At 41.0% G+C, this 11,411-nt stretch overlaps 1 protein-coding gene across 1 annotated transcript in view; it reads left to right on the top strand.

The window, feature by feature from the left end:
• The first annotated feature begins 7,729 nt into the window (after window positions 1–7,729).
• The window catches only part of FAM155A (family with sequence similarity 155, member A), a 648,778-nt gene continuing 645,096 nt past the window's right edge, over window positions 7,730–11,411 (top strand). The window contains exon 1 of the mRNA XM_012637932.1: window positions 7,730–8,931. Within this exon, the coding sequence (XP_012493386.1) occupies window positions 8,020–8,931 (912 nt within the window). The 5' untranslated portion in view covers window positions 7,730–8,019. The remainder of the gene's footprint in view (window positions 8,932–11,411) is intronic.

The following is an 11,411-nucleotide window of genomic DNA, read 5'->3' as shown; positions in this document are numbered from 1 at the left end:
TTTTCTTTGAATCCCTTAAAAGTAATGTATAAAAATATCAACCCATATTTCTAGATTGTAAGCACCATGTAGTCAAAGAAGAATATTTACATCGTTCAACCTTGAGTCAAGAACAAGATATTTTACCAAACATTTAGTGATTGTCAATAAATGTTTCATGATGGATGTGAATGTACATTACGTAGTATTTTTGAGCTCTAAACTTTTATATTTGTAAGTTTGTGGAGGATATGTGTATCAGTATCAGAGAATGAATCAGCAATATGCATACAAGACCCTTGAACAGGTAAGAGTTTATGCTCCCTTTAGTATAGCTATAAATTTTAACAATCAAAAGATTCATTATTATATGAATTTAAATTTTATAATTTATCTTGGAGTTTTCCCATTGATTTTAAGTCTTCTTTCATAGTCATATCTACTTTTTTCAGTTAAGTTTATTATTTTCATATTTAATTACTTAACATGCCTCGAAGTTATATTAAGAAAATAGATACCTATGTGAGTTCATATCCAAATATCTAACCCATTGTCCTGGAAACATTTGTCATGTAATATTTTTTCTAATCCTTTATCATATACTAAATTCTAAGTCTTTTTTCTACAGTTTTTATTTTCACCACGATTCACGTATATTCGCGCCACTCACACATTGATTTAATTATAATATTATTAAACTATGCTTTAGCACCTGCTAGGGTTATCACCCTCATTACTTTTTAAAATTCACCTGCATTGGAATGTTCCCCAAATGGGTAGCCTCTCTCTTTGGATGCAGGTATCTTAGGTGTGTTCTCACTCCTCTTTGTTTACAATTAATTTTCTCCTAAACTCCACCCCCATCACCCCTGTTGATTTTAAAGTTTGAGAACAGTGAGAGAAGTATATCACAAAGGGTGTACTGTTTTGCAGATGATGTATCAGATCTCAACTTATGATTACACTTGTAGCTAGTGTCACAAAACTATTCCCTCTATCATACTGTGGGAACAAGTGCCAGCTATACAGTAATGTCTGGGAGTAACTGCCTAGGAAAACTGCTCTGGGATCTGCCCCCCTGGCCTCATCCATGCTCTAGCTGGAGATTCTCTGAGAGATGGAGGGGCAGAGGCTGGGTCCTGCATCAGATATTCGAAGAATGAGTAAATCACCACTTATCTCCCCGCAGCCACTCGGCTTCCATATGAGCGTTCTGAGTCCTGTGACAGCACCGTGAAGGCCGACTGAAGGCGGAGGCAGATGTTTCCCGTGACAGCTGCAAGCTGCCGCAGGAGCACATTCAGGGAAGCTCCATTCTAGTGTCTATTTATAATTCCAGATAAACTTTATAACTTGTCAGATTCTAAAAAAGAACTATTTAAATTGAAATTGTATTAAAAAACATATTTATACATGGATATATGGGAAATCCACATAAAACAAATATGTCTAAGGTCCAGTCCTTTTTATGAATCAGAAGCTTATCCTAAAAAACCTTCTAAGTTTGTATGTATCAAATTTAAGGATGAAATGAAATTAAACAGCTGAATGTCTTCAACTCATAACATTTTATGTGTTGATTTACATACACTCTTAAAGTAGCACATAAAGTAATATATTAATTTTAAAACATGATTTTATATTCTAAAACATCATAAAACAAAATTATTCAAACTCTTCACTTGTATATTTGACATCAGAACCTTCATTACCACAAGAGCCACTTGTGAAGCCACCCAATTATCATCAACTTCACTCCTATCAATTTACTCGGCCTGTCACACTTGGAACCTTCTATGATGATGTCACTGCGAAATTTCGCACCAAACCAGAGAATCCATGCATATAATGGTGAGACTGTTCTTTCTCTTTTTATATCAAAAAATTTCCTGAAAAATATATATTCTTAACCACTGTCACATAAACACTTTTTATATTGCTCTCTACCACAATCTTTTAAATGTTTATTTAAAATGATATCTAATACTTGCTATTGTGAAATCTTTACCCCAGAAATAATTACTAAATTTGCCTCCTTTAAAAAAATGCTTTTGTTGTATTAACAGCTCCACTGGCTAACCTCTATAAGCATCTAAAACTGACATTAAAGAATGTTCTTTTAGGAGAATATGCCTTCCCAAAAAGAAGCTTGAAATAAAATAGTGAGAGGCAATCATAATATGAGAGATTTTGTAAGGACTCAAATACAAGGTGGATGCCTCTTTTCTAATAGGTTATCTCTTTTACGAAATGTAATCACATCTTGCTTTCAGGCATATTTAGATTGACTTGGGAAGAATTTGCAACTTTATAACAGTTATCTTCCTATTTAGGCACAGGCAGATTTTTCCTACTGTTCAAATCTTTTCTTATATTTCTCAATAACTTCTATTCGTTTCTCCATATGGGCCTTGCTCTGTGTATCTTGGAGGCAGTATTTTCCCTCTGTCACTTTTTTACTTGCAAAACTCTGTGTATATACACACATTCTTAGAACAGTTGGCAAACAGTAAATAATTTCTATGATGATGATGATAATGTAGATTTTTAAAGTTATACGTGGTGTACTATATTTGCATTCTATGAAAAGTGTCCATGAACTAATTCTATTTATGCTAATTCTTAATCACAAATAATATTATTTAACACTACATTCTCCACAGATGAATCTTGATACAGGTTTAAAATTTAGAGTATGCATCCTCATTTGACTGACATTTGCCACTCTAACTAGCAGTGCCACCACTGTGGCTAGTAAGATTCATTGGTTATACAAAGTTATCAAGGGGACTTGGTTAAAAATGCAGTTTTCTCAGACCTCACCCTATTTCTACAGAAGCAGGTCTCTGAGGGGTGCCCACATTTACTAAGTCCCCACTTGATTCTCTGCCCAGCAAAGTTGAAAAGTACTGAGCTAAAGCATAGTGGACATACACAGAGAGAAAATTTTAGTTTTGTCAAATAAACTCAATTTAGTTAAAGGTGAAAACAAGGTTACAGAAAGACCCTGGGCACATTTACCATCTTGGTAACTAACTTGAGCCCTCAGGTACCTTATGGTGGTAGAATCTGCTTTTATCTTAAAGAGATGTTTACATTAGCAAACTATAGTGAGCTTAAAAGCTTATGGTCTAATCTTATTTTTTTAATAAATAAACTTAGACTATTCTTTATCAGCTCTTTATGCTTAACTTGTTTTTCAAAATGTAGATATGCTTGTCAAAAATTAACACATTATCTGTGAATTCTGAACCACAAAATTCCTTTTATAGATTAATATGTATATAAGAGTATAATCTATTTTCACTTATATGTGGCACATATACAGTGTATAGGAACAACAAACAGGGTGTGCCTATTTTTGAGCATTCAGAAGGCATTCAGCATGAGCAAAGACAATATCACAGGGTTGCATTTATTTAATTTATGGAGTAGATATGTTGAAATAATGTCCTTTATTAGAAAAGATACTCTCGATTTGACTACTCTTCTATGGTAAAATTATTTGGCAAATGGTAACTCCAAGGAATACGGATGAATTTTTGAGAAGACAACAAATACATCACTTTATTGTTTGTATAATAAAAAAGTAGAATAAGAAACCCATCTCCTTTCCAAGGTATAACAAATTTAGCCATTTAAATAGGAATAAAAGTACAGACGTCCATGAAAATAAGCATAATCAAATAAGAACTTTGAATGTTTGAAGAATATAAGTATAAATGCTACCCTGAACGGTAACCATGGAGCTGTGATATATATGCAGATTATTTCTGCAATGTACTCTTGTATAAAGTATATCCTGTCACCAGATCCCTCAATATAATGTATTTGCAACTCTACTATTCAGCAGCCTACTGAAGTGTGCCTGTGCTATTAAACTTCTCTATGCATTAGTCACACTCCTAGGTAAAACCTACGTAGGAGTTTCTAGACTCCACAGCCTGCTTTTCCTGATAAATGAAACCTACATTCCAGCCAACCTTTTTGCTCTTCTTTGCCACTGTGCAATATTTTAGCTGATAAGCTAAAAAGAATCAACATTTATTAATCGGGCTAACGCCTTCTCTGAACATATTCCTCATTTGGATTTTAGTGAACAATGATGTCAATGAAAACGAACATTTAAATCACGACCTAAATTTTCTTAATGAATACCAATATCTCTCAGGAGAAAAGCCAATTTCCTTTGTGTATTATACAGTACTGTTCATAACAGAGCCCAGCTCTTCTCTCTGGCCTTCTCCCTTGCCCACTTCCAAGGTACAGGTCACACACAACACAGACCACTTATCCACAGACCCTCCAGGGCTTTGGGTTGCTTCCAGCTCCTGTGTCCTTCGATGCTGCTGTTCTTCTGAAATGTCCTTTTCTACTTCCTTAAAGACTCTTTTTTGATGCCAATCAATACCTCCATTACCTATTTATTCCTGGTCTCTCTCAAAATCCAGTTGGAGGTCACTGCTCTACTCTGAAGTGTCAAAATTCGCTAATGCTCACGCATTCCCTTGTACTGTGATTTTTGGCTTCATTGTTTTTCTCTACCCCTTGACTAAGCTTCAAGAGGCCGGACATGGTCTTTCATCTGTCTTATATGGTTTGCCCTAGAGCCAAAATAGAACAAACAAAGGAGGAATTGCTTGTTGACAGTTTAGTTTTAGTGGACCTGCACCCCTAAATTCATCTCTTATAAAAGTGTCCTAATTCATGAGAAACATTAGAGGAAGGCAAGGCCAGCTTACTTAAAAACAAAGAATTAACGCTAGTCTATTAGAGAAAGTAAAAATTAGATTAAACTATTATTTTAATGTGGTATGTAATACTTTTTACTAAGGAGCCTTGAAATATTTTCTGAGACATAATTTGACTAGAGCTGCATAATAATCAGACAAAAATAACAAGAACTTCCTTTGTTTCTTTACCTCGTTTGGGAATTATAAACATTTAATTTCATATATTGTTTATTTCTTTTATTTCTCCCATTCATAGTTCTCTTTCTCATTTAATCACCCACTTGGAGTAAGAGAGAGACGCTAATAATCTGAGCCACCACTAACATCTGTATGTCTCTAATTAAAACTCATGCAATATTAAAGGAAAAATATATTACTATCTACTAAATGTGGATATGTATTCTATCATACTTCCTACTTCAATCTTTCAAAAAATCTGAACTAGTAAATATCACAAAACAAGAGATGAGTAATGTAAAATAAGAATATTAGGAAGGTGCTATAAAATGGAAATAATGAGTATATCTGGGTGTTGAGATCATTCGTGATTTTTTAAATTGCTCTTTTGCTTTGTATAATTTTATACAACGTCCATTAGGTACTTACATAATAAAATAATTATTTGTGTGTAAATATATGCACACATATATATTTAGTTTATGAAATATTGTAGCTGAGGGTCCACATATAAAGTACAGTTGCCTGATTAACAATCTTGTTAATAAATAATATTTTTGTCTGAATTATGAAGAAAAATGTTGACATTAATCAGAAATTCAACACATTGGATTCCAAAGTCTTAGAATGGTATACTTACACAAATAGTCTTTGAAAACATTACATGACACTTAATAAGGAAACCAGCCATCAAACTATTTCCAGCTTTGTTGCGGTCATTACGTATATTTTTGAAGAACTTAAAATTCACACGGGTAAAATTTAGTATGTACAGTACCTTATTATGCTGCCCATTGCGTTCTGAATCCTGCCCATTATGTTTTGCAGTTTCCCATTTTAAAAATATAATACCCACTTCTCCTGCACACCCCCCCCCCACACCCACAGCGCCTGTGAGAGGAAAAGGACACGGATGACCCGTCCCTTTGGTTTCTTAGGTATTTACTTAGAACGAAGGCACCTTACAAGGCCCAAGTGAATGTGCACCCGGGCGGGAATTAGTGTCATCGGAAAGCAGGGAAGGGAGGGCGACACAGCAAACCGCTGTCCTACGCAACCACCAGAGACCCCAGACAGCGCTGCGCTCCCGGCACGCGCACAGGCGGCGTCCGGCACCAGCGCAGCCTTCTGCTCCCGCGAGTCTGGTGGGGGTGGGGGTGGGGTGGGCAGGATCTTCAGATAAAAGGAGACTGATGGTTGCCCACCGCGTGGACCCGTACAAGCCGGAATCGAGGTGACCCGAGATTTTCCCAGTGTGTTGTCGCTTTCTCTTCTCGGAACTCAGAGCCAACGCTAAGGGGCACCAGAGACTCAGACTGCAGCGACTGACTCCCCGGCAGCCCGACTCGCCCGCCGCTGCGGAAGTCCTGGGCGACAGAAAAAGCCCACCTCGGTGGGGGCTGGGCGCAGCCGTCGCGGGGTGGGGGTCAGAGGAGCTTGAGATGCTCCAGGTCGGAGGAGGAATCCTCAGAGATTCAGAGGTTGAACGCGGAGGGAAGGTCTAGCAGTGACCCCAGGTAGCGCGGGTCTTCCGGATTTTTTCCTAAGACTCTGTTAGGCCACTTCTAATCGTTACTTTCCAACATGAAAACATGGACAAAAATGTAGCTGTAACATGTACGGCTACATAGATATAGATACGCACACAAGCCCCATCCCTTCCAGATAATAAAACCAGTTGACAGGACAACTTAACGCGCTGGTAGCTGTTGATCTGCAATTGTCTAGGGATCCCCGAGACACATTCGAAGAGACCGAATGTCACCTCGTCTCTCCTCTAGCCAATTCGTGTTTCCTCCCCTGACCTCCAACCTTCCAATTCAAGCGATCGTTCCTTGCTGAAGGTGACTAGACCCAAATCCTCGCCCCAACAGAGACCTCTGACCGAGCGCCCGCAACTCGGACTTTTTCCAGAGACAGAGAGCTTGGGAGATGCTCAAGAAATTAGCATCCTCAGCCATGCAGTCCGCATTCTGACTTTTCTCAGTGATAAATGAAAAAGAACAAAATAGTGGGGAGGGTGCACGGAAAGGAACGAGCAAACATACGCCGGGCTCCGCAGGCCGGGCGGGGGCCACCCGCACAGCCGGCCCGCCGCCTCCGGCCCCGCGCGTCCTCGCCCTCCTCCCGGCCGAGCCGGCGCCAATGCGCCAGGATGGAGAGATCTCGGCGCGGGAGGAGATGACGCAAAAGCCAGCGCTCCCCCCAAAAAAGTGTTTCTCCAGGACGAAGATGGCGGCAACTTAGCCCGGGGACTGAAGATGACTGTGGCTCTCGGGAGGCCCAGCCCAGGCGATTCGGCCCGCAGGTCCGGGGGAGGCGGCGTCAGCAGTCGGAGCCCCGGCGGCGGCGGCGCCCGCGGGCAGACCTGCGGCAGCGGCGGCGGCGGCCGCAGTTAGAGCGCGGGGTGGGGGGTGGGGGGGAGGGAGAGCCCTGCCGGCGGTGGCAGCCCAGGCTCCGGACTCGGGGACAGCGAGCGAGAAGTAGGAGCGGGAGGCGGAGGAGAAGAAAAAGGAGAAGGAAAGGAAGGAGGAGGAAGAGGAGGAGAAGAAGAGGAGGAGGAGGAGGAGAGGAGGAGGGGAGGCGCTCTGGTCGCCGTCAGTGGGCAGCGGAGACGCGGCATGCCCCTGGCAGGGGAGAGCGGGCTGTCCTCAGCAGGGCCATGGGGACCCGCGCTCTGACAATGCCCGGGTGAGAGGAGCAGCGCCAGCCACCCCGCCGCCTCCACCATCACCTCCTGCACTCAGCCTCGCCACCGGCCACCAGCACCAGCCTCAGCTCCTCCGCCTGCCTCCCTCTCTCCCTCTCTCTCTCTCCCTCTCTCTCTCTCTGCATTGTTGTTTCCCACTCTACAGAGGATGGGGTCGGCTGATGAATAGGTCGGGAGCAAGTCACATCTTCCTTCAAAGCCTGGTAATATTTATGTAGGCAAAAGAGAGAGAGAGAGATCGAAAAGAGAGGGAGAGAGAGAGGGAGAGAGAGAGAGGGAGAGGGGGAGAGAGAGAAAGAGAGAGAGAAGAAACGGGAGGAGGGGATAAGGAAATTAAACCTTTAAGTCAATGCATATTGTGGTGACACTGGCACAGGAGCCCTCACGGTGGAGTCGGCCAGGGCTGTGCGTTCCCAAAATATGACCAGGGGTGCTTGGATGTGTCGGCAGTATGACGACGGCTTAAAAATCTGGTTGGCAGCACCCCGGGAGAACGAGAAACCGTTCATCGATTCAGAGAGGGCTCAGAAATGGCGACTGTCTCTGGCATCTCTCTTGTTTTTCACAGTCCTGCTCTCTGATCACTTGTGGTTCTGCGCCGAGGCCAAACTGACCCGCACCCGGGACAAGGAGCAGCAGCGGCAGCAGCAGCAGCAGCAGCAGCGACAGCGGCAGCAGCATCAGCAGCAGCAGCGGCAGCGGCAGCAGGAGCCCTCCTGGCCCGCGCTCCTGGCGAGCATGGGGGAGTCCTCGCCCGCCGCCCAGGCACACAGACTCCTCTCCGCCTCCTCGTCCCCCACCCTGCCCCCCTCCCCGGCAGACGGCGGCGGCGGCGGCGGCGGCAAGGGCAACCGAGGCAAAAACAACCGGAGCAAGGCTCTTTTTCTAGGAAACTCTGCCAAACCTGTGTGGCGCCTGGAGACTTGTTACCCCCAGGGCGCCTCCTCGGGCCAGTGCTTCACCGTGGAGAATGCGGACGCCGTGTGCGCCAGGAACTGGAGTCGGGGGGTGGCCGCCGGGGGGGAGGAGCAGGAGGTGAGGAGCAAGCACCCCACTCCGCTCTGGAACTTGTCGGATTTTTACCTTTCGTTTTGTAATTCCTACACACTTTGGGAGTTGTTCTCGGGGTTGTCCAGTCCCAACACTTTGAACTGTAGTTTGGATGTGGTGCTCAAGGAAGGCGGTGAGATGACCACTTGCAGGCAGTGCGTCGAGGCTTACCAAGACTATGACCACCATGCTCAGGAGAAATACGAAGAGTTTGAAAGTGTGCTCCATAAATATTTACAATCGGAGGAGTACTCGGTGAAATCCTGTCCTGAAGACTGTAAGGTAGGAACAGTGGATTTTTCCCCTTCCTGTACTTTTCTGTCTCTGCTCAGTTGGGGTGTCTTCTCGAGTTTAATTTTTTTTTTTCGGCTCCGATTTTGTTACTTTAATCATTGGTTTTGTGGTTATAAGAGCTTGACTTGCTGTTTGAGTGGGGGATACCTGGTGGATTATTGGTGGCCTTCATCTGGGAATCCTCGGAAGATCAGGGAAGTCCTTGGTCTTCTGAGATAACAAAGCTGGTGCTTTCACTGCGTCTTACACCTATGCAATTAGCTCAAACTCTGTTACATCTTTTCAAAAATGGAATTTGATTCAGACTTGTCAGAAGGGCAGTGATGGGACTGCATAGCGATGCCCACAGGTAAAGTCAGAAGAGTCAGAGAGAGGTATGTATGGTTTGGCATATGGAGCCGCACATGTGAACTCCGTGATAGTGACATCATTGAGTTGGTTGACCAGGGGAACAAGAAAAAGTGTTTGCAGTTGTTTATGTAGGAAAAAAAAAAATGTTTGTTCAAGGGTAGTTCTGGTTGTTTGCAAAGTCTGGGGGCCTACCTGAGCATATGTATTCTCCTTAAGTTTCCTGTTTTGTTTTGGACATTTGTGTAATTTTGATCTGAGACTCATGGGGAATGGGAGGTTGTAATTAGGTATCTAGTGATTGGTTAGCAATGTTGGGTTATTTTTCAGACATGTTATGTAATTAGCTTGAATTTTTCCGTGTGATTTTCAGAAGTGTTAAATGGCAAGTGTTTGATGCTGTAAATTAAAATTTAGTGAAATATTTAATGATATGTATTATATTTAAGATATACCTGTTGTATGTAATAACAAGTATAACCCTTGCTGATTGGTAAAGAAGTCTATGCAAGTTTCTTAAGAATTAGTCAAGGCAACCATGTGCGCAGGTCCTCTACAGAAGTGCCACTGTCCATGGTGCTGAAATGAGGCTTGCCCAAGAGATCTACTGAAAATGAAGATACTGCAGTGACCTTTAGTAGGGAAGATGCAATGATAAAACCTCTCTAAGCCTTAATGTTTTGTTCCAAAGATAATCTCTTAAACAACACAATAAACTAGTATTGCTTTTCACAATAAATAATACACCACATTCTCTCTTTTCCTTTCTCTTTCCTACTACTTCAACCCTGCATGCAGACAATGCAACTGTTCCTCTTTGCTTCACTTGCTTTGTCTTGGGAAAGTGCAATCAAGGGTAGTAAAGATCAAAGGGTTTTTTGATACTTTGACAAGACAACTGGACTAAGGGGTACCTATTTTAAATGAACATAGTTCAAGGGCCATATTTTACTTTAGGTTGATTAGTTATATTTTTGACAATTAAACTAAACTCAAATTGACCTTGTTTTATCATCATTTTTTAGACCAGAAACATAGATCTTTGAAAATAGTAAATCTGAGTCTATAACATTAATTTAGAATGTTATTTGACTGACTAAGTGGATCTTAAACTTTTCTACCTTGTTTTCTTTTTTTTTTTTTTTAACTGTACCACTATAACTCATGCCTGGGAATTCAACTTAATCTTAATGGTGGAGATTAATAATAAATGACTAGTACATTTATTGCATAGTTATTCATTTTGACAAAATGTGTTGCACTGAAATTGTAAAGAAAAAGAAATTCCATGCCTGCTAATTCTACAACTAATGAAATGTTGTAGACATTTCTGTATACAGACGTTTCTGTATATTTATGTTTAAGAGTGGCACCTTATAATAATTGAATTTGCCTGCTTCTCCAAATGTGAGCCCTCATTTCTAGTAATTTTAATTTGTATAGTTCAGTATTTAAAAAATAGTCTGTGTTGTCAATAGAATGTAGCATATTTTCAAACAGCCATGCTAACTGTATCTTTTTCCAGATGTCCAAATAAATACATGAAAAAGTTTCTTTCCACTTAACCTGAATTAATTCTCAACTTCATGTTTATGTCATCATAGCTATAAGATGTAGTGTAAGTCAAACTCATTTATAATGTTATTGAGTGCTTCTGGATTAGATTTGTCTGTGAGGTAGGAGTTGTTAAATGTATACACAAAAGCATATTTAAAAAACCCTTAACTCTTTTAAAAAATCCTTCTTTACATTGAAAAGTAAACACAGACACTTAAGTTTTTCATCACCACAACAGAGAACTAATTACCTGTTATGTCTTGTAAATATTTCTTGTTTGTACAATTTTTTTATTGTTTGTCAATATGAAACATTTATTTCATAATAGCGATTTTCAAAAATTACAGTTTCAAATTTAAAGTGCTGGTGTTCTTAGTTTAAGACTCACAAATCAATTGATTTTATGTAGAAATGTAATAGAAGCAAAGTTTCTTCGTTTAATATGTATTTTTTCTATAATTCTGAAAAAGCCACAGACACACTCACATACAAACAATATTACATGGACTAAAAGTCATTTGTCTTTGAAGAATGTTTCTGAGTTTCTTTCTGAACACTTTTAC

This window comes from Propithecus coquereli, unplaced genomic scaffold (assembly GCF_000956105.1).
Source record: "Propithecus coquereli isolate 6110/MARCELLA unplaced genomic scaffold, Pcoq_1.0 Scaffold125, whole genome shotgun sequence".
In the NCBI taxonomy this organism is placed as follows: Eukaryota; Metazoa; Chordata; class Mammalia; order Primates; family Indriidae; genus Propithecus; species Propithecus coquereli.
Note: the sequence above shows the minus strand (reverse complement) of the source record. Positions and strands in the feature narration are given on the sequence as shown.